The 24185-nt window shown below is 40.0% G+C and overlaps 2 protein-coding genes across 2 annotated transcripts; both read right to left on the minus strand.

Annotated features, from left to right (window-relative positions):
* Positions 1 to 6746: 6746 nt before the first annotated feature.
* LOC116569441 (olfactory receptor 2A14-like) lies at positions 6747 to 7679 on the minus strand. The gene has a single exon (XM_032305724.1). It carries the CDS (start codon positions 7677 to 7679, stop codon positions 6747 to 6749), a length of 933 nt encoding a protein of 310 aa, XP_032161615.1.
* Positions 7680 to 22675: 14996 nt separating this feature from the next.
* LOC116569442 (olfactory receptor 2A12) lies at positions 22676 to 23608 on the minus strand. The gene has a single exon (XM_032305725.1). The coding sequence runs from the start codon at positions 23606 to 23608 to the stop codon at positions 22676 to 22678; it is 933 nt and encodes a 310-aa protein (XP_032161616.1).
* Positions 23609 to 24185: the final 577 nt, after the last annotated feature.

The raw sequence follows: 24185 nt of genomic DNA on the forward strand, positions 1-24185 counted from the left end.
ATATAAAGTCCTTTCATTAATTGGCCATTTGGGAAACATGTTCAAAGGCAATGGCTGAATATAAGGCTTCTCATTGTCTGAGCCCCTTACACAGCCCTGAGACAGCTGTGCGAGCTCTGCCCATCACTACTCAGTTACATTAGGAGGAAACCGTGAGAGAAATGCCAGGGGAATTCAAGGATGTCTGCCCACCACACAGTGGACAGATGGTCTCCAAGGTAGGGGAGAGAGAGTCAGGTGGGAAATTCAGGAGGAAAGTGTGAGTCAGGAAGGAAGTTCAGGAGGAAAGTGTGAGTCAGGAGGGAAGTTTACCCAGGAATGTCATTTTTGGCAACATATCCTGTCCTTTATTGAAAATCATCTCTCAGCACAAGTTAATAATCTCTTCTACATAAGGACATGTCAGCCCTGGGTTTTCTCACAAGAAGCAAATTTAACCTATAGTAAATCCCACAGAGTTGAGAGACATACTTCTAAAATGGATGTAGGGCTCTGTTCCCTAGGTAGCTTTCAGAGGATTGAGTCCCAGATACAGACAGAGTCACTCACCAGACTTGCTGAAGGTTCTTCAAAGAACCCCAGGAGTGTAGCTTTTATTTTGGAGTCAGATGAATTTAAAACATTCCTGAGTTTCTATTGAGAATTCAAATTCCCAGAATGATCTTATGATATTATATCTATTTATCTTCTTCCTAAGACTGGGAGGGGGAAATTCCCTGAATTTCCTCTGAGGGAGACCTAAGGTTGTGTCTAATGGTCCTTGGAGGAAAATTCTGGGGAAAAAACAGGGTGGATATTGGCATCACACTGTTTGTACACAAACTTCCAACTATCTCAAGGGTTATAAATGTGAGACAAATAGCACAAATTACTGTACCCAAACTCTCAAATTGATCACAGGTGCTTGATAAATGGATTCCCATGGAACCTGTTATGGAAACCTTGAGAGAGAACAGATCCCCAAGCTGAGATGTATCTCTGTCTGTAGGAAGGACTGGTAAATACAAATGAGGAAGGTTTCTGCTATTCATAAGCAGCAATTACTGAGCCCTCGTCTTGTTTCAGAAACGTGCCAAATGCTCTATACTGACTACATGGTTTAATCTGATCAGCATTACCATTTTATGAATGTGGAGACTGAGCTTGAATATGCTAAGTCATTGGTTCTCTTTGTGTGGTCCCACAACCGGAGGGAATGTCTGAGAATCTCTCAAAGGGTCCATATAATCAAAACTATTTTCAGAATTTCATTTACACTTTTTGCCTTCTTCACCCTTCCTCTGTCATGAGTGCCCCGTGGAGTTTTCCAGAGGCAACACGACCCCTGTGATATTGCATCCGATAGAATGCAGCAGAAATAGAGAATTCAGTTCTCCTTGCTTAAGCCAACATGTAAGATTGTTCAAAATGTAAACAGGGTTGCCCAGGTGGCTTGGTTGTTTAAGTGTCTGCATCTTGAATTTGGCTCAGGGAGTAATCTCAGCGGGGTGAGATCCAGCCACTTGTCAGGTTTCTTGCTTAGTGCCAAGTTGGCCAAGGAGACTCCAGCTACCTCTCCCTCTGCCCTTTCCATGCTCTTACCATTCACTCTCTCTTTCTCCTCCCCCTGCCATGATGTCAAATAAATAAATATTTTTAAATGTAAAACATACCTACTCTCTTCACTGTCTTGCAAAATGTCTCCACAGAGAGACCAGATTAACACTTGATTAATAAAGAAGGGCGGGAAGGTACCTTAGGGGGTCATCTCGGGAATCCTGCCACCTGCAGTCTTTCCTCTTAACCAAGGAGCAGCATTTGGATCCCATGTTTTTCCTCAGACACAGGCTATCCTGTCTCTGCTCTTCATCATCAGCCACATGTGTCTCGAGGACTCCTAACCCAAATTATCAAAGTAATTCTGAATCCCAACTCAGAGGGACATGGTTTCCATTTCTGTGCCTCACTCTGTTAGGATTAGAATATTTTACAGTTCCTTTTAATTCCTAACTTATACAAATTTAACTGAGTTAACCCTTTTTTATGGCACAGTCCACACGCCTGGTTCTCAGCCTAGGTGCTTGTACAGCAAAAGGACCGTATTTTTCTGAGCATCTACATTTTAAGAGCACTTATGTAGCAGGGACAGCAATGTTTTACTGAATAGGATAGATAAAGCAAGACCATGAATGTGCCCCATGTCTAGAGGGGCCAGTGGAGATGAAGGATAGATTCAAAGAAACAGCAATGTCTTCGAAAGCCATGGCATACATTTTCACATTCTGTACTTATTTGATTACTTGTTCCCCTTGGAGCTATGTTGTTTGTACCTTGTAATAACCTTGAACAGAGCTATTTAACATAGAAATGAGCTGATGGTCAGCCGACTCAAGTACTTCCCCAGACCAGCCATTTTCCTTTGGTATTACACCTTGAGGAGGCTTTACCTTGATCTCAGTATGTTTGCTCATCAGTGTCAGCATGGACATACCATTTATTTATGTAAGGTAGTTGAATTTTATCAGTCATGCCAATGGCATCCCACAGCAGAGTATGGTCATGGTACCAATCAGTTTCATTACAGAAGAAATCAGTAAGAATTACAGAGGTATTTGCTGTGACATCCCAACAGATTTGGCCCTTGTCCATATCCTAGATTATTATGATGACAGATGTCATTACAATTAGCCATGGTTTACTGATTTCAGAGTTCCAATCAGTCAAAGACAAAACCTATCTCAGTTTAAAGGCTTGTACTGAAACTAGTTTTTATTGTGTATCATTACATATCACTGAGGACATGGTGTATTCAGAGCAGTTCCTTTTCTTCCCAGCTGATCACCTTCATACATCTTAAAAACCCATGGGCTTTGATAGGGATTGCATTGAATGTGTAATTTGCTCTAGGCAGGATAGACATTTTAATGATGTTTATTCTCCCAATCCATGAGGAATGTTTTTCTATCTCTTTGTGTTTCCTCCATTTCTTTCATAAGTGTTCTGTAGTTTCTAGGGTATAGATCATTTACTTCTTTGGTTAGGTTTATTCCTAGAATACTTATGGTTTTTGGAGCTGTTGTAAATGGGATTGAGTCCTTAATTTCTCTTTCTTCAATTACATTGATAGTGTACAGAAATACAACTGATTTCTGTGTGTTGATTTTGTAACTTTCCACATTGCTGAGTCGCTGTATATGTTCTAATAACTTGGGGTTGGAGTCTTTTGGGTTTTCCACATAAAGTACCATGTCATCTGTGAAGAAAGAGAGTTTGACTTCTTTGCCAATTTGAATGCTTTTATTTCTTTTTGTTGTCTGATTGCTGAAGTTAGGACTTCTAGTATTACATTGAAGAATAATCAGGCATCCTTTTCCTGTTCCTGACCTTAAGAGAAAATCTCTTAGTTTTTCCCCATTGGGAATAATATTCACTGTGGGCTTTTCATAGATGGCTTTTATGATATTGAGGTATGTTCCCTTTATCCCTGTACTTCGAAGAGTTTTAATCAGGAAAGAATTGACTCTGGACTGTCAGGGGAATGTTGAAAAAGAAAACCAAAGTGGAAGCATCACAATGTCTGACTTCAAGCTATATTACAAAGCTGTAGTCATCAAGACAGTATGGTATTGGCACAAAAACAAACATATAGATCAATGGAACAGAATAGAGAACCCAGAAATGGACCCTCAACTCTATGGCCAACTAATCTTTGACAAAGCAAGGAAGAACATCCAATGGAAAAAAGACAGTCTCTACAACAGCTGGTGCTGGGAAAACTGGACAACCATATACAGAACAATGAAACTAGACCATCCTATTACACCATACACAAAGGTAAATACAAAATGGATGAAGGACCTCAGTGTGAGACAAGAATCCATCAAAATCCTACAGGAGAACATAGGCAGTAAATTCTTTGACACTGGGCACAACTTCTTTCAAGGCACATCTTAAATGCAAAGGAAACAAAAACAAAAATGGACTTTCGGGACTTCATCACGATAAAAATCTTTTGCACAGCAAAGGAAACAGTCAACAAAACTACGAGGCAACCCATGGAATCGCAGAAGGTATTTGCGAATAACATTTTTGATAAAGGGCTGATATCCAAGATCTATAAAGAACTTATCAAACTCAACATCCAAAAAACAAATAATAAAATAATAAGTCAAGAAATGGGCAGAAGACATGAAAAGACACTTCTCCAAAGAAGACATACAAATTGCTAACAGACACATGAAAAAATGTTCATCACTAACCATCAGGGAAATTAAAATAAAAACTACAATGAGACATCATCTTTGGGATGCCTGGGTGGCTCAGTTATTTAAGCATCTGCCTTCAGCTCAGGTCATGATCCCAGGGTTCTGGGATTGAGTCCCACTTTGGGGTTCTTGCTCAGTGAGAGTTTGCTTCTCCCTCTCCCTCTGCTGCTCCCCCTGCTTGTGCCCTCTCTCTTTCTCTCTGAAAAATAAACAAATAAAATCTTAGAAAAAGAGAGAGAGAGAGAGAGAGAGAGATCATTTCAGAACAGTTAGAATGGTCAACATTAACAAGACAGGAAGCAACAAGTGTTGGCAAGGTTGTGGAGAAAGGGGAACCCTCTTGCACTGTTGGTGGGAATGCAAACTGGTACAACCACTCTGGAAAACAGTATGAAGTTTGCTCAAGACATTAAAAACAAAGCTACCCTATGACCCAGTGATTGTACTACTAGGTATTTACCCCAAAGATATGGATATAGAAAAAAGAAGGGGGCACCTGCACCCCAATGTTCATAGCAGCAATGTCCACAATAGCCAAACTGTGAAAGGAAATAAGATACCCTTCAACAGACAAATGGATAAAGATGTGGTACATATATACAATGGAATATTACTCAGCCATCAGAAAGGGATGAATACCCACCACTTGCATCAACATGTATGGAACTGGAGGGGATTATGCTAACTGAAGTAAGTCAAGCAGAGGAAGATAATTACATGATTTCTTGGACATAAGGAATTGAGGACCACAGGGGAAGGGAGAGGAAAACTGAGTGGGAAGAAATCAGAGAGGGAGACAAACTATGAGAACTCTAGAATCCAGGAAACCAACTGAGGATTACAGAAGAGGAGGGTGAGGGGTCTGAGTGACCAGGTGATGGATATTAAGGAGGGCATGTGTGGGGATGGGCACTGGGTGTTATACGCAACTAATGAATCACTGAACACTACAACAAAAACTTATGATGTACTATATGCTGGCTCACTGGACATAAAAAACAAACAAAAAAACCAAAAACAAATAAAACAAAAACTTCATGGGCTTTGTTGCTCTTTGAAGAAGCTCTCCGTGGGGCCTGGAGTCTCCGTCACCATCCTGCCTGCATGGCTGCGAGTGCCTCATAAACCCTCCCTTCTCAGCAGTTGTACTGAAAAGCCCCATTATTGTTTTCACCTTTGGTAGTTACAATTTGGTGACAAAAGGACTGGATTTTGTTTGTTTGTTTGTTTGTTTGACTTTATTCTCATAGTTGGAGGCAGTGTCTTAGAAATTTGCTTTGAGATCTGAAGAGATCATCTACTATATTATTTGGGCTTAAAAACTCCATTTCCAAGCAAAAAGAATTTATTTATTTTCATTTTGTTTTGCTTTTAGAGATCAGAGATTCAACATTTCATGACTTTGAAGTTTACAGTTGCAAACTGTGCATTTATTATAATTGTTTTTTAATACCAGGGGTTTGGGAGACCTGAGAGGAAATCCATCCCACTTGTATGAAGGTCAAAATTGGGCATGTTGGTTTTTGAGAAAGTAAGGGCAAACAGTAGGACATACTATTATACAGCACTCTATAGTTCAAAGCTGAAGAGAAGCCAGATATATTTAATTTTTTTAAAGATTTTATATATTTATTTGACAGAAAGAGAGAGAGAGAACATGCACAAGTAAGGGGTCAACAGGAGGAGAGGGAGAAGCAGGCTCCTTGCAGAACAGGGAGCCTGATGAGTGGCTTGATCCCAGAACCCTGGGATCATAACCTGAGCCACCCAGGTGCCCTGTGAAGCCAGATGGAGTTAAAGGAGATTATTGGAAGTAAGGTAACTCTAGCTCTGAAGATCACATAAATTCTCAGCTTTAGAATTCTCCTGGCCCATTGTCTTCATGATGCCCTGTCTGTACACGGTAATGATTTACCCATTATGGGAACTCCAGCTTGCTCTTATACAACAATTTACTGGGTGTTTTCTGTGGAAATGCTCATGAAGGCAATGATATAAATCTTCCCTTGACCCTGTCTTCTGTCTCCTGACCACCCTGGTATCTTTCCTATATGGCCCTGCAAGACGTACATGCCTCCTTCTCCAGAACTTAAGAGGACAACAAACTTTGTGTTTCCCAGGCACTTCCCTGTGTCTCCTTTTGTGGCCATACCCAACTCACTATTGCACTTAAAAAAATACAAAGCAGTTTGTGACTTGCATTTCTTCTCTCTTCATAATGACTTTGATGATCACAATGATTAATTTTGAAAAGGCCCAATATTTATCAATTCTTCAAATTTTTTGTCTTGTGCTTGTTGGTTCATCTCTAAGAATCTTTGCATATGCACGGTCCTGAAGGTTTTCATCTATTTTCTAAGTCTGTATGGTTTCAGGTTGTGTGTTTAGGCTAAAATATTCTACCTTAATGTGGCATTTATTGTAGCATAAGGTGAAAAAATGCCACCTACTATATTTCATGGGGAGCAAAAGGCGCCTCACCATGTTCATTTCCACTGTCCCTCACATGTGCCTCCATTTGTACAGCACTCTCTTCAGGGCACCCTTGACCTCTGCATTCCGCAGGCTGTAGATCAGTGGGTTCAACATAGGGTTGAAAAGGCTGTAAAACAGGGAAAGGATCTTCTGCTGTTCCTCAGGGTGGCGGGATTTGGGGGCCATGTACATGACAATGGCGCTGCCAAAGAAGAGCCCCACCACACAGAGGTGGGAGGAACAGGTGGAGAAGGCCTTTCTGCGGCCCTCCCCGGACTGGATCCTCAGGATGGCAAACAGGATGCGTGAGTAGGACACCAGCACCAAGCAGAGGGGCCCCAGTAAAATAAACACACAGGCTGCAAAGATGACCACCTGGTTAAGCCTTGTGTCAGCACAGGCCAGCTTGAGGACCGACAAGATTTCACAGAAGAAGTGGTTGATTTCATGAGGCCCACAGAAGGGCAGCCTCAGGATGAGAATTAAATGGACCAGAGCCAAGAGGAAGCTAAACACCCAGGAAGTGCCAGCGAGGACCACACATGTTCTCCAGCTCATGATGACAGTGTAATGTAGGGGGTGGCAGATGGCCACAAACCGGTCATAGGACATCACCACCAAAATCAAGCATTCTATGTGAGCAAAAGCCAGATACAAAAAAGTCTGCATAATGCAAGGAGCAAAGGAGATGGTTCTTTTCAGATTCACAAGATTTGCCAGCATCTTGGGGACATTGTTGGAGGCATAGGACATGTCAACAATGGCCAGGTGAGAGAGGAAGAAGTACATGGGAGTGTGCAGTCTGGAGTCTAAACAGATAAGCCCTAGGATGACTCCATTCCCTAGAAGGGTGAGGGTATAGAAGAGGCAGAAGAGCCCAAAGAGAAAGAGCTCCAGTGCTGGACCGACTTGGAATCCCAGCAGGGTGACTTCGGTGATCCATGTCTGGTTGCCTCCCATGCTCCTATGGCAGAGACTGACAAGTCCACATTCACAACAGAAAGGTCAGATTCAAAATATCACTATATTTTACAGAATGATCATTTGGAAATATATTACTCTGGACTGATTTTCTGCCATTAATTTTAGATATGTCTAAAAAACTCAGTGTGCTCATAGAAATCAGAAAAAAATTCCCCTTGTATCAATGGAATGACAGGATAGAGCTGTGTATAATTTATTATAAATAAAATATATTACAACATAATATACATGATTACGTTCTATAACTAAAGCATACACACAGACACATGCACACACACATACACACATGCACAGATATGTTGTTTTGGAGAATTAAAGTGCTCTGGCTTCCCTTCAAGGGTGCAAATCTGGATTGCTAATGTAGTTAGAAGAGAGATGCCCTGACAGAGTGTATGCAGCAGGAGGTAGTCTTGTTTCCTAAGGTTGCTTGTCTTCTTGGCCCATGATATGAGGTAATTAGGGCTCTCTCTTCTTCATGTGTTGCTTACTTATCAATTTACCTCCTCAGATGCTTTTCTACCTATTTATTTCAGATTTGAAACGCCTTCTAAATAAAATCTCAATTTTGTAGTATCTTTATTACTTTGTAAGCCCCTATTTTCAGCTACAAATCCTCCCTACAAGCTTCTTTCCAGAACCTCTTTTCCCATCTCCAGTGTTTGCAGTTTTATTTGATCAATGATGGATACTGAAATTCAGGCATAAGAGAAAGAATTCTTTGGCTAATTGCAATGAACACGTGTACATATCCTGAATTTTGGTAAATAAGGAGGACATTTCTACAGCTTTCTCAACAATGAATCTCAGAAGGGAAAATGAATTACAATGACAACATAGCTGTTAATGTTATTTTGGGGGTATTTTCTCTCCAAGAAAAATCTTGGAGCTTATCTTATTTTCTGGTGTGACAGAATTGTCAACATGATATCTTCCCAGATTTGGCAACTCCTGTGGCCATGAACTTCCCTCAGACCTTCCTCACCTGTTAACATGCTCACTGGCCCCTGCTGTTCTAATGGGCTCTAAGGGTAACAGGGAGTGGGAACATGTGGGGCACGGGTTGGATATTTCTTTTTAGGAAGCTCTTCCTGGGAGGTAGCTGGGTCTATCCAAGAGGAAAAACGGTCATGGAACAGTCTTGAACCATGTAAACTGGTGCTTGCTGTGTCTTTGCACTCTCTTCACCTTGTCCCCAGAAACAACCTGAGAACTTCAAATTAGGCTGTAGTTTCAAATCCAACAGAATATTTTAAAAAATAATTTCAATTTTTCTTTGTAAAAATTTAAATCTTCAAATTCATATTTTAAAATCAGAATCATATTATAGAGACAATTTTTTACTATCATTTCCCCTTAATTTAATAAACATTTTCATGTGTTAAAGTAATACTTTATAGGCATTATTTGAAACTAATGTGATTTTATTATATTACAATTTATTTTATTTCTTACTGTTGAAAACTTTGGGGTTCTTATTTCTTTTAGGTTTATTAGCATCAAGATAAATATTCTTTCAAACTGAAATTTTTTCTGTGTTCATTTTTCAGGATATATTCTAAAAGTCAAATTGCAGAGGCTACATTATAGACATTTCAAAGCTTGTGACACCTACGGTCAGCTTCCCTGCAGGAAAATGTACCAGTGTCTCCCTTTATCAACTCTGAAAATAGAATATGTGAGTAGTTTTATATAGTTTAAATTCACAATTCTTTAACACATAGTCCTCAAACACATCATCTGTTCTAGCCTCTGTTTTAAACTCTGGAGGATCAGAAGAGAGAAAGTAGACACATTCTACAGGGGAAACAGATACTGAAAAATTCAGGTAGTGTATTTGTCATCTATTCTTCATGTTTCCTTTTAGGGGAGGAATCTCTCTTCCCCTGAATGGAAACACTGGAGGATACCTGCCCCTCCCTTGCTCTCTTATTTATAGGATTTGTAGAACAGGAAACAGGAAGTGAGAATGCCCCTTCTCTGCTCCCTTTTTGGACTTATGCATTTCTGTTGTTTCTTGCTAAAGCCTACAGGAGCATATACCGTCCTATTTAGGGGGTGGAGGTAGGCTAATGATTGTGATTTTAATTTGGAGAGACATTATTATGTTAAAGCTATAGATAATGTATTCCAATAAGCCTCACTAAGAAAGCATATATTTTAAATTTCTACCTGATTCTTGGGTCTATTTCTCTATTTCTTCAGATCAGGAAAAAGGAGACATCATGGTTGATTATCATCCCTAAAACAACAGGAGCAAAGAAATAAAGTATTTGTTAATAGTGGAAAGTACAATGAAGAAAATTAACAGGGTAATATTACAAAAAGTCACTTGGTATGGGGGGGGTCCTTTAGATGGGACTGATAGGAAAAGGAGACACATGGGCAGAATCCAAATGATGAAGGGGAGTGCACCATAACTACAACCAAAGTAGACTGTTCCTTGCACAGGGAACAGTATAGACAAAATCCCTGGGCAGGAAGTACTTAGAAAAAAAAATAAAAGAAAAATATCCAGTGTACCAGAACTGTCATGACCACAAGGTTCTAAATATTCATTATAACCCTGCTTATATTTTAAAAATTTTGGAATTGATATCAAGTTTAAAAGTTGGAGATGGATTCAGATATTTGGCTACTTTTATAACATAGAATACAAAGCAACCATTAAAAATATATGAACCAAAGGAGTCAAGATGGCAGAGGAGTAGCAGACTGAGATGACATCAGGTCACAGGAGTTCAGCTAGATAATTATCAAACCATTCTGAACAGCTACATATGCAACAGGAGATCGAAGACAAGAAGAGCAGCAGTTCTAGAAAACCAACCACTTTTTGAAAGGTAGGACATGTGGAGAAGTGAATCCAAAGCAATGGGAAGATAGACTGTGGGGGGTGGGGCTGGCTCCCGGCAAGGGGCGGAGCAACGGAGCACAAAATCAGAACTTTTGAAAGTCTGCTCCACTGAGGGACGTCGCTCCAGAGGCTAAGGGGGATGGAGCCCTCGTGGGGACAGTGTGGTCTCAGGTCCTGTGGGGTCACAGAAGGATGGGGGGTGTCTGAATGTAGCAGAGCTCGCAGGTATCAAAGCGGAGAAGCCAGCTAGAGAGACGGAGCCAAGGAGTGAGCGCTCAGCTTGGGATTACATTAAACTGCGATCCGTGGCACAGTCAGGTCACTGCTCTTTGAGCAGGGACCCCACAAGAGGCAAATCTGGGGAGACCCACCTCCATCTGCCAGAAGAGCACCTCCATCTGCCGGGTTTGGAGACTCCAAACGGGGCTGTGCGCCAGAGACAGAAACACACAGTCACAGGCCGGGTGAGCTTGGAGCGTGGCTGGAGACCAGGCAGACGGGAGTGATCCAGCGAGCGCTTTTCTCTGAGGGTGCACTGAGTGAGGCCCCGAGCTCTCGGCTCCTCCGGGCCAGAGACCAGGAGGCTGCCATTTTCATTCCCGTCCTCCGGAACGCTACGGAAAGCGCTCAGGGAACAAAAGCTCCCAAGAGTGAACTCGAGGAGATTACCTAGCCCCGCCCCGGCAAGGGCGGTGCAATTCCGCCTCAGGTGGAGACCTTTGAGAATCACTGCAACAGGGCCCTTCCCCAGAAGATCAGCTAGAACATCCAGCCAAGACCAAGCTCACTGATCAAAGAGAACAGCAGAATTCCAGAGGAGGGGAAAGCAAAGCATGGAATTCATGGCTTTCTCCCCATGATTCTTTAGTCTTGCAAAGTTAATTAAAGTTCTTTAATTTTATTTTTTTTCTTATAATAATTTTTTTAAACTTTTCCTCTTTTAATGTTTTTAACTAGTTTATCTTAACAATACCTTTCTAAAAAATCTTTTTTTTAAAGATTTTATTTATTTATTTGACAGAGAGAGATCACAAGTAGGCAGAGAGGCAGGCGGGTGGGGGAAACAGGCTCCCTGCTGAGCAGAGAACCCAATGTGGGACGTGATCCCAAGACCCTGAGATTATGACCTGAGCCGAAGGCAGAGGCTTAACCCACTGAGCCACCCAGGCACCCTAAAAAAATCTTTTTAAGCCTTCAGTATTATAGTCATAATTTTATGCTTCATTGTATCTAACATTATTTTCTGCATACATATAGGGTTTTTTCTTCTAAAAAATTTTGGGATACAATTTCTTCCAACAGATCAAAATATATCCTAAATCTAGCACAGGGCTTTGTTCTAGTCTCCAGACTGAGCAAATTCTTTCCAGTTTCTTTTCCCAATCAACTTATCAATTCCTTTTTTAGAATTTCTTTTAAAAATTTTTCGTCTTTACAGTCATATTCCATCCCTTCGTCATGTTTATCCTTATTTTTGTATATATAGAAGTTTTTCTTTTTTTAAATTTAGGGAGGTAGTTTCTTCAAAGAGACCAAAATACACCCAGAATCAAGTGGGTGACTCTGTTCTATTCACCAAGCTAGTATATATATGTACTTTTTAAATTAAAAAAAATTTTTTTTTAATACTTCTTTTTACCCCCTTTGTTCTACCCTCAATTTGGGGTCTCTTCTGATTTGGTTAGCGTACATTCTTCTGGAGTCTTTGCCACCCTTTTAGTATTTTATTCTCTTGTTTATAGATTCTTATCTGGATAAAATGACAAGGTGGAAAAAGTCACCACAAAAGAAAAGAATAACAGGCAGTACTGAAGGCTAGGGACCTAATCAAAACGGACATCGGTAATATGTCAGATCTAGAGTTCAGAATGACGATTCTCAAGGTGCCAGCTGAGCTCGAAAAAGGCATGGAAGATATTAGAGAAACTCTGTCTGGAGAAATAAAAACCCTTTCTGGAGAAATAAAAGAACTAAAGTCTAACCAAGCTGAAATTAAAAAAAAGCTATTAATGAGATGCAATAAAAAATGGAGGCTCTTACTGCTAGGATAATTGAGGCAGAAGAGAGAATTAGTGATACAGAAGACCAAATGATGGAGAATGAAGAAACCGAGCAAAAGATTGTATGGGGATTTCTCTTTTGTATAAATTGTTTGCTTATTTGCTCGTTGCTTAATAAACTTCATGCATTACTGGGAGAAAAAAAGCAAAATATTTTCATTTTGGAAAAATCTACAATGTAATATTCAACCAAAGATGCATATTATTATTATTATTTTTAGATTCACATTATGCCTGCTCATCTTGAGAGTAATCCTCACCAGATGTTGACAGGAATCTCAAATCTAAGCAGATTTTCTTACAGTTTCATACGGGAGCAATTAATCACTACATTATGAAAAATAGTTAACCTTTGACAGGAAAGGGGAAACTAAAAACCTCAAATTCAATTTTTTTTATACAGATTTTTTTCTATGAATTAACAGAGAAAAAGATCAAGATCTTCTATGGACTAAAGTAGAAATAGATCATAAATTATGTTGAAAACTATTACAACACCCACCAAAATGTGATGCGAGCACAGGCAGAGCTGTGATGTGGCAGAGGTCAGAGAGGGTGGAGTCTGTCGTTCAGAGAAGCACATCGCGAAGCCCCTTTAATTTCCTTATCTGCAATGTAGCTTTTAGGGGTTTGAAGTTAAAGACCAAAATACTGAAAACAACAATAAAACCGGTACCTGTAAGCAGAATCAGGAGGGACAGAGAATTTAGCTGTCTGCTAGGAAACTTCCCATCAGTATCTTAGAAAAAGTCACTTAGAATCAGCTTGCTTACTAGTGGCAGTTGTCCCAAGCCAGTTCATGAAGGCCTCCTCTTTCCCTGGATACTGCTCTGATGCTGCATACTAATGTCTGCTTTTGTGAATTCCCTTTGTTTATAATCGTGTGGTTGACCAACATGCTTACTAGCAGACACATTTGTGCAGAAAGCAATGGAATTGTAAATTCGAGAGGCATTTGCTCTCTTTCATGTGAACTTAGGTGTCTGTGCCTCTGTGAAGTTGGTGTTTCCCTTAAAAGGAAGTGGTTGTCTTAAGCTAACTTCCTAAGTTTTGGGTGGACATTCACTGGAGGACCCAGGAACTAGCAGCAAATTATGATCAGTAAAATACCTTACAAAGTCACTCAAACATTACTGATTTTATATGGGCCGATAGATGTACTTTTGACTTATTGACTTACTTTTAAATCATGCAGGGAGAGCACAGTTAAAGGATTTATACTGAATTACTAATTAGCGGGTATGAAATAGGAAACTGTAAACGGTCTGGACAATACAAATTCTGTCTGAACGGTACATTTTCTGTCTGAACAGCATATGGCATTTTGCGGACAGACCAAATATTGTGGAAATGGGTCCCAGGGAATCAAGCCGAATAGGAGGGCTCAGAGAGCTCTCAATGCCAGAGCCTCCAGGAATATGACATTTTGTAAGTTTTTTGGCTCTTCTGAAATAAGCACATTCTCTCACCATGGAAAGCAAGGCACAAGTAATGACAGAAAATGAGATCGTGCTTTCAGGAGTCTTGTATGCATGTCTTTAGAGCTAATGAAGACACAGGAAGCAGGAAAGACCATTTCTTTCCAATGGTCGTCTTTGGATGAGTCTTAGGAGACCTCCTGGAGGGGAAGTGTGATATGAGCTTGAAGGGGAAGGCCAGGCGGCTGAGCACAGGGCCTGTGGCCAAGGAAGCCTGTCTGGGCCTGAGATGAGATGCTGAGGGTAGATCCAGGGAAAGCCTGATGGGCTCATCTGTGATGTGTCCCTTCATGTTCCTGTTACACCCAGGCCAGTGACCCAGGACAGGAGACACACGGATCCTTCAGCTTTCAGATATGCCAGTTATTAGCTTCCCTTTCCGAAATGATTAAAATTGTTTGACTAATCAAAGTTCACACTTAAAATAATCTGGAATTATAATTTTACGTGTAATTTTTTCCTCCAAGATATTTCTGAGAGAATCCAGTAACCAATTTCCAAAATGTCCAAAACGCCTTCCAAAAGGAGGCAAACAGAATTCTTAGTGAAACAACATGTTTCATCAAACGTGAGCTATTAAGAAACTACAGGTCACACTGGCTGCCAATTGCACCCTTGTACAGTTTTGTAGGAAAATCACAAGGAGACCACTCTGTAACGGTCACTATCTACACACACTGTCAGTCAGCTCCTTTGTGGAGGACAAGAAAAGTAGAAAAATACATGAGGTGAAAGCATTATTTCCTTTTAAATATTGGCATGATCTTGCATTTTGAATTTCACAGTTCAAGAAACCAGATTTATTTTCTCCTCTGAGAAAAAGCCTGGGGCAGATAACAACAGAGAGAGAGAGAGAGAGATCGTAAATGACTTAAGTATCTGCTCCAGCTCCATGTTAAAGAAAAGTCCTCAGTGCACAGAATAAGGGACAGTTTCATGGATACATGTCTCTGTTCTTCAACAGCATAAACATTCACAGGGACTGAAAACAGCAAGATCCCGGAACCAGGATGAAAGCAGCATGGTTAACAGTGTTAACGTAACAGTGCTGGTCACAGCGTCGTTCCAATCCCCGATCTGCAAGGTGGACGCTGTGACCTGGAGCCACTTACTCTCGTCACCACCTCATTGTCTTTGTCCACAAAATAATGACAACAGGTGTCTAAAAGGGCTGATGTGAAGGATAACGACCATGAAACCGGCATATATTAGGAGTTATATTAATGTTAATTGTTATTAACAATATTAATAAGACCACAAATTCAAGAAAGAGTCCAAATCATTGGGATTAGAAATCCAGCAAAATCATGGTACTGTAAACCTTTCCACATGTATTTTGCCTTTTTTTTTTTTTTGGTTATTTTTTTTAGTTTAAATAGAAAGCACACCAAATAAATAAACACACACACACACACACACACACACACACACACACACACACACATTTTATTTTCATTTCTATTACTGTTTTTATATACTGATTAAAAAAATTAATTTTCAAAAAGATTTTTAAAAAATGGAAAAATCCTTTAAAGGGAACACACACTTACTCAGAAATTACTTACCATCTCCAATACTTACTTAGAGACACAGCTTGGTCCTAATGAGTAGCAGAGTGTAACAAAGAAACATGAGTTCTGAGCTCAAGGGCCTGTGTTCAAATCCCAGCTTTGCCGCATGCTGGTCTTGTGACCCCTCTGATCTTCTCTGGCCCTCAGCTCCACCAGCTGCAAAGTGGGGTGAACAATAAACCTCATGAGTTAACTCACGTAAGACAGTAAGTGCTTAAAGACATATTAGGGATTTGAAAGCCAACACACAGAGTAACTGCTGCATCCGATAATCATAAGCAAACAGGTTGAGAATCGCAATACTCCTCTGCTAAAACAGGGGACAAAAAGAGGATCTGTACACCAACAGACCAGGGTCTCCTCTCTAAGAGAATGTCATCTCCCAGGCAAGTGACAAGTGCGTCCTCTTGGGGAAGGCAATGTTTCTGAGCATCTGCAGGGGCAGGCAGTTAACAAAGCAGGGAAGGAAGAGACGTCTCAGGGCAAGTAACCACTTACCTCCGACTTCAGGATTATTTGTAAGGGGAGGCACCTGGGCCACGTGACCCCTAAAGTTCTTTGTAAGCCTTTCGTCAGTCAGATCAGATCCCACTGGATGGTTAGCTGATTCCTCTTTTCTGACAGTCATGACAAAGGCAAGAGCTGCCACATGAGGGGAATGTGGATTGAGGGTCTTAGAGGGTCAGAGGTGCCATGGCTACACCATGGGAATTAGTAGTGGTACCTAGAGATCCCCATCAGGGCCCTACTTGTGAAGATAGGTTTAGGGCCACATGAAAAGCATTTAGTCACTGATGCCCAAAGCCAGGGATTTCATTCCCACCTGCCTTTTCCCATTTCTCTCCTGCAAACCCCGTCCTACCGCTAATGAACCACATTTACTTACAGTGGTATAATCTGTGTTCTTTTCTTCAAATGTGGCCTTGGGTTTAGAAGAAATCTCACAGGGAAGGCCCGGGAATGAGCCTCTTGTCTAAAAAGAACTCATTGGGAGGGGAAGCCCACATACACAGTTCTCATGGCAGAACTTGATGATGGATTCTCTTCTGCAAGTGAGGGCTTTGTTCTGTCATCATTTGAACCCAGCTCCATCCCCACAGACACGAATAATGATGCAGGGGACAGAACCCTGTGGCATTACATCCACTCACACTCTCCTCAGAGAGATTTGAAGAGTTCGCCACTCTCCTATCAGCAGGTGAACCAATAAATGCATTTCCCATGTGTATTCATTTTGATCTTTCAGGGTCCTGTGGGATTTTTTTATGTGCATTTGTTTGGGATTTGTGTTTGCTTGGGATTGAGTGAGGCCAGAATGTCTCTAAATTACACAAGATTCTGGCACAGAAAATAAAAAAGTCAAGATCATATCATAAATTAATTTCTCTCCCTATGTATTTTATCAGCCTTAAAAGTGCTCCACTCTGTAATTCCTCCTGTTTGTAGAAGAGAAGCTGTGACTTCTTGATGTTTCATGGTAGGGACACCATGGACCCTGTTAATACATCATCTTAGAGAAACAGTGGAGAAATGTTATTGCCAGGAAATCACTGCACATTTCTCACTTGGAAGTTTAGATATACTTCTCCCTTAATTTTCTTTAGTTTGTCTCCATTTCAAATTTCTCAAGAATTCTGAATCCCATTTTTTGTTTCTTCATCCTGGGTTAAGGTCTACAGTTAAAATGAATCTCAAGAAAATCTTTGGGAAAAAATAAAGGGCAGGGGTACCTAGGGGGCTCAGTCTAGTTATGCATCTGCCATTGGCTCAGGTCATGATCCTGGGGTCCTGGGATTGAGCCCTGCATCAGGCTCCCTGCTCAGCAGGGAGTCTGCTTCTCTCTGTTCCGCTGCTCCCCCACCCAGCACAATTTGTGCTCTCTTTTCAAACAAATAAATAATGGGTCCCAACCTTGTGTGCTAAGTGATGTTTGATGATTGTAAAGTCCTTCCATTTCTAACTTCCAGAGTGCCCATGTAGAGTCTTAGTTCTTAAACTTTGGTAGAAAAGCCACTTTGAAATAAAAGTAACATATTTAATCTATTGGGCAGCAGAGAAAATATATTTAAGGAGAGGATATTGGAGTTATTTCTTTTCCTAAAGTAATCTGTGTTGGATAGAGCCTCACTCCACATACCTTCTCATTCTTCAAGACACTCCACTTTATTCAAGTGCTACTCAATTGCTCCCACTCAGGAAATACTTTTCCTTATTCCAAGTCAATTTTGTCCTGGTACCCACTTGACTTCAAATATAATAACAATCCTTCAAAGCACTCAGGGAGCTCTCTTCGACTATCTAAACCCAGGCTGGTCTTCCTTCTCCGGAAGACTAAAAGCACTTATCAAGTTGTGCTTAAGTAATTGCATACTTTTGTTATTTTATTTGTTGTTTGTATTTCCTGTATTTTACAAGGAAAACAAGATTATTACAGAAAAATAAATTTCACTCACCAATACCCAGATAGAACCAAGGATAGTAAGTTGATGCCTGCTCAGGCACCTGGTGGCTTAGTCAGTTAAATGTCTGGCTCGTGACTTAAGCGCAGGTCATGATATCAGGGTTGTGAGAATGAGCCCTATGTTGACCTCCACACGGGGTTTGGAGCCTGCTTAAGGTTCCCTCTCCCTCTCTCTGCCCCTTCTTCTGCCCCTCCCCACCTCTCCCTCTTAAAAAAATATGTTTATTTACCACTTTTTTTTTTTTGGTTGACAATATGATGATATTTAACACAGCACATTGTTGATGCAAAGAGGTGTCATGATTTGTCTCTCTCTCTCTCTTTTTTTTTTGTCTCTAATCTTTGAAGTGGAGAAAGTAAAAGCGTTTCTTGTGAGGAGCCTTAGACCTCTTTTATTATCAATATTTATATTGATTAATATTTTAGTGAGAATAAATGTTACAAAGCCTACTTGGCTCTATCATTAGGGATGGACCTCTATTAAAGAATGTCAATTTAGAGAGAGAAGTGTTTGAAGATCACAAATAGAATAACTACAGCTGCCCCTAAATATCATTTTAGTATTTTGCCATCAATGAGACAGAAAATTCTCCTTCAGAGAGCTTGAGTCTTGTCTTTTCTTTTTTCTCTTTCTTTTCCTTCCTTCCTTCCTTCCTTCCCTCCTTTTTTCCTTCCCCCCTTTCTCTCTTCTATACAAGCTTTTGCCACTGCTGATGTGCTATGGACGAATGGGCTTCCAATGGCGTGTTGTTTTCTTTCTTTCACCCAAAGACTATTCCTGAAATTGCATCTCTTTGTTGTGCTGATCAATGGGAAAACAACATTGCATCGTACCCTGTTTAGGACCAGAGAGTAGGTGCTTACCACCACTATCTTCCCTAATCAGATGTTCCGACATAGACCAGTAATGTGTCAGACACTAAGGGATAAAACTGATCGAGATAAAATCTGCATTCCCTTTGCTCACATCCTAGTGGTAAAAAGAAGAGCTGCATTCATGTTACCTTCTTTAAGTCTCTATGCTTCTTTACCAGCCCTCTCTACCCACTTTTAGGAGAAAAAGTGGAATTCTTTGTTGTAAATAGGAAATGAGCTCCATGTGTAAAAAACCAATCCTGAAAAGTACATAGAAAATCTAAAATTATTCCATAATAAAGCACTTGGAGGTAACTACTATGACTAAATAACTCAGTATCCCAGAGATTTCTTCAAGTAAATATACAGATTCAGGGCTAATTCATGATGTTTTAGGAAAGTATTTTGACTTCTTATTTGTGTAAAAGGAATATTTTCCCCAAATGAAAATAAGCAATTCATAAAAATACATTACCCAAACATTTTGTTAGTTGACCCCCATATATCTCTGTATGTTTAGAGAAATAAAAGGAGGGAAGGATAAACAGATAGTATTTTAGTGAAAATTGGTTCATACTTCTATTTTTAAGTGTATATATTTTTTAATCTAGCAGAAGATAAAGTACCTACTATGTAACTAAATTATTCTAATTGAGAGCCTTTTTAATCTTCTGATTCTTAATACAATCTCTTTGATATATTTAGAGGTTGTAGCCATTACGTTTTATTTATTTTTTATTTTTAAAAAATATTTTATTTATTTATTTGACAGAGAGAGCAAGAGAGCACAAGCAGGCAGAACAGCAGAGGGAGAGGGAGAAACAGGCTCCCCACTGAGCAGGGAGCCCAATTCAGGGTTCATCCCAGGACCCTGGGATCATGACATGAGGCGAAGGCAGTCGCTTAGCCAACTGAGCCACCCAGGCACCCAGCATTAAGTTTTAAACATTACACTTTACTGTGAGTTTCTCGCTTTACTGAAGATTCAAGAAGTCTTGCTTCACAACTTGAACCATTGAGCAGATACTGTTGGTTGTCCTATGGCCATTCCCCCTTCCTTGCTGAGCTGGTACTGATAGTCTTGAGGTAGCAAATAGTAAACTTATCCAGAAAGTGGCTCTCACTCTGAGCTACAGGGATCAAAGCCAAGCTCTCATCTCATTGTCTTCATCAGAGATGTTTAGAGATGAGCATTTGGCCCAATTTTGTCCAGTGGAATACCAGGAAAAACCTGCCGAGGGGGAGTAATTCCAGAAAAGATCTTCCTTCTTGATAAAGAGGAAAAGCCAGGCAGAAAGAGTTTCTCTTTTGTTCTTTATCATTTGAAACACTGATATGCCAGAAAATTCTACCACCAAAACACCTGAAAATGCCTCATCTACCATAGGTCCAGGAAAGAAAAAAGACCCATTCTGCCTTTATTCCTTAGGTCTGTTTATTTCGTAAAGTGATTTGGGTACAAAGATAAACTGGAGTGATAGGGTGGAAAGTCACCTAGCGCAGAGAGGCGGGACTCTGAAATATGCTGGTCTCTGAGGAGGTGCGGTTTGAAACCCGATAAATCAGAAGAGTGGGTAGGAGAGACTTCCGGGTCTGGTTGTTTCACTCTTTTTATGCTCTTTATTGATTGACAGACATTCGTTATTTCAATCTAGTCAAATTTATCAATGTTTTCTTTTTAGGACTAACAGTTTTGTATATATTATTTTAAAAGTCCTCCCCTTTCTTATCTTCTAAAAGCTTTTTGTACAATTTGTGTTTGACAATAAGGTCTTGAAAACACTGGGAACCGAGTTTGAGCATTGACACGGTTCCTCAATTGTGGCAGCTGCATTTACGACAAAACCTTTCCTTTCTCCACCGAACTGCCCTGCCACATCTTGAACATGACAAGCGTCATTTTACAAAGACACGAGTCTGCTTCTGTGCTTTGTATTCTGTTCGGTTTATTTATTGGTCAACGCCTGCAGGAACAACACACTGTTTTATTTACTGGCACTTTAGTACACTTTCTTTTTTTTTTTTTTAAGATTTTATTTATTTATTTGACAGAGAGAGATCACAAGCAGGCAGAGAGGCAGGCAGAGAGAGAGGAGGAAGCAGGCTCCCTGCTGAGCAGAGAGCCCGATGCGGGCCTCGATCCCAGGACCCTGAGATCATGACCTGAGCCGAAGGCAGCGGCTTAACCCACTGAGCCACCCAGGCGCCCTTTAGTACACTTTCTTATCAGGAGAACTAAATCTCCCACCTTATCCTTTATCCTTTTTAATAGTGTTTGGGCTGGGATTGGCCCTTTGCATTTTAAAATCAGCTTGTGAAGTTCTGCACATAGCCACACCATTGGAATATTGTGGGATACTGACTAGGATTCCATTAAATATATTAATCAGCTTGAGGAGATGGAATCTTTGTAATATTATGTTTCCCAGTTCAAGAAGTCAGTGTATCGTATGCTGTACATTTGTATATTTGGTTATTATAGGGACTCAATACATTTTTCTAAGTGTATCTTTATAGTTTTTGTATATTGTTAAATTTACTTTGTATATTGTTATATTTATTCTTAAGCATTTCAAAATAAGGTCTTGAAAACATTCAAGAGTTTTCATTTCATGAAATGAAACATTCATTTCAAAGTAAGTCCCGTAGTCTATACAAACATTGTGTAAAATTTCACTTTAATTATTTGTTGTTATATAAAAATGTAATTTATGTTCATATTGATTTTATATTAAGCTACTTTGCTTAACTTCCTTACAGTTCAGATTTCCTACATATATAATCAGCTATTTTGTATATAATCACAAATCATTTATTCCTTGTCAAATGTGTGTATGCACACAAATCATATATTTCTTCTTATTGTTTAACTATACTCTTCAGGGTCTCTAGTAAAAAAGTTAAAACAAGGAAAAACAGTGGTAAGAGTCTACATCTTTGTCTTTTATTTTTTAACTTACTGGGAAAGCTGCTAGCATTTCACCACTAAGTATTATACTTATTATTTGTGTTTTTTGTTTTTTGGTAGATCCTCTAAGGAATACTTACTGTTATACTAGGTTGTAAAGAATTTTATCATGGGGGCGCCTGGGTGGCTCAGTGGATTAAAGCCTCTGCCTTCAGCTCAGGTCGTGATCTTGGGGTCCTGGAATGGAGCCCCGCATCGGGCTCTCTGCTCAGTGGGGAGCCTGCTTCCTCCTCTCTCTCTCTGCCTACTTGTGATCTCTGTCTGTCAAATAAATAAATAAATAAATAAATAAAACCTTTAAAAAAAAAGAATTTTATCATGAATTGATGTTGAATTTTGTCAAACACTTTCTTGGATCTACTGATACATATCCTTTAATTTGTTAATGTGGCAAATTATTTTCATTGTTTTAATGTTGAATAATTCTTGCATTTGGAGGATAAAACTGTATCAAAATGTAATATTGTTTTGTGGACTTCTTTTACTAATATTTTCTTTAAGCTCTTTGCAACTCTCTTCACTAGACTGTGATTTTCTGTTTCATACTATTTATCTCAGGTTTTGTATCAATGACTTAAAACGTAAGAGTATTTATAGTCTCATTTTACAAGAAATCCAAAGATAAAGAGTACTGGGTTTGTTAAATTAAGGGACAAAAAAGTGCGTTCAAGAACCCAGAATCATGTGGAAAAAGCTCACAGTCTTGAAATACTCCAAACCATCCCTTACACCAATGACTTCTTCCCCAGGAATCTTCTCAGGGCACCCTTCACCTCCGAGTTCCTCAGGCTATAGATCAGTGGGTTTAGCATAGGGTTGAAAAGGCTGTAAAACAGTGATAGAATCTTTCTTTGTTCCTGAGAATGGCTGGATTTAGGGGCCAGGTACATGACAATGGCGCTGCCAAAGAAGAGCCCCACCACACAGAGGTGGGAGGAACAGGTAGAGAAGGCCTTCCTGCGACCTTCCTTGGACTGGATCCTCAGGATGGCCAACAGGATGTGCATATAGGACACCAGCACCAAGCAGAGGGGCCCGACTAAAACAAACACAGAGCCCGCAAAGAGAACAATTTGGTTGAGTCTAGTGTCTGCACTGGCCAGTCTGAATACTGACATGATTTGACAGAAAAAGTGGTTGATTTTTTGTGGCCCATAGAAGGGCAACCTCAGAATGAGAGTAATATGGACCAGAGCTAAGAGGAAGCTGAATATCCAGCACATGGCAGCCAAGATAGTACATATCCTCCAGCTCATGATGACCGTGTAATGGAGGGGATGGCAGATGGCCACATACCGGTCATAGGACATCACTACCAAACTCATACACTCTGTGACAGCAAGGGCCAGATACAAAAATGTCTGAAGTAAGCATGGAGCAAAGGAGATGGTTTTCGTCTCCATTATAAGATTTGCCAGCATCTTGGGGACAATGCTTGAGGCATAGGACATGTCAACAATGGCCAGGTTTGAGAGGAAGAAGTACATGGGGGTGTGCAGTCTGGGGTCCAGCCAGATGAGCCCTAGGATGAGTCCGTTCCCCATCACGGTGAGGCTATAGAATAGCAAGAAGAATGCAAAGAGGAAAACTTCAAGTTTGGGGTCAACTTGGAATCCCAGCAGGATAACTTCTGTGATCCATGTCTGATTGCTTCCCATGCTCTTTTGGCAGATAGGTACAATGCTGCTCTTAGCACGGGAATTTTGGAGCTGAGTGATAGAAAAGGAAAAAGGAATGATACATTCATACAGAGTAAGAATTTTTGCAAAGGCCGCAAGTCAGTAATTCATGGATCCAATCTAGGCCAAAGTCTGTGATACCGATCTGTACATTCGGCTTTTAGAAATATCTAATAAATTTAGTTATTGACCAATATTAACAATTAGTAGATTTCACATACAAATTAGGGTCTCTGGCTGCTTTTCAAAAATAGAAGAAATGTCATTTCTTGAAATTCATTGTAAGCAATAATCAGCTGAAGCTAATAAGGAAATAGGGTCAGATTCTCTTTCATTTACCTCTTCTTCCACTAATTTCTATTTTCTCCCAGAAATATGAACAATAATAATTGACACTAACAATTTTAACATTGTACTACACTATTGGTTATATATTTAGTTAAGAAGAAAGATCTGTGCTCAAGAGGAGTTCCTAACACATGGAGATGAGAAATCAAAATATAAAATACAAACCCCCAAATAGATAGCCAAAGCCTACAATGAGACCATTTTTGCA

The sequence above is a fragment of the Mustela erminea genome, chromosome 11 (assembly GCF_009829155.1).
Source record: "Mustela erminea isolate mMusErm1 chromosome 11, mMusErm1.Pri, whole genome shotgun sequence".
Classification (NCBI taxonomy): Eukaryota; Metazoa; Chordata; class Mammalia; order Carnivora; family Mustelidae; genus Mustela; species Mustela erminea.

Excerpts from the sequence above, each read along its gene's own strand:
- LOC116569441 (XM_032305724.1), bottom strand. The coding sequence starts at position 7,679 with ATGGGAGGCAACCAGACATGGATCACCGAAGTCACCCTGCTGGGATTC.
- LOC116569442 (XM_032305725.1), bottom strand. The coding sequence starts at position 23,608 with ATGGGAAGCAATCAGACATGGATCACAGAAGTTATCCTGCTGGGATTC.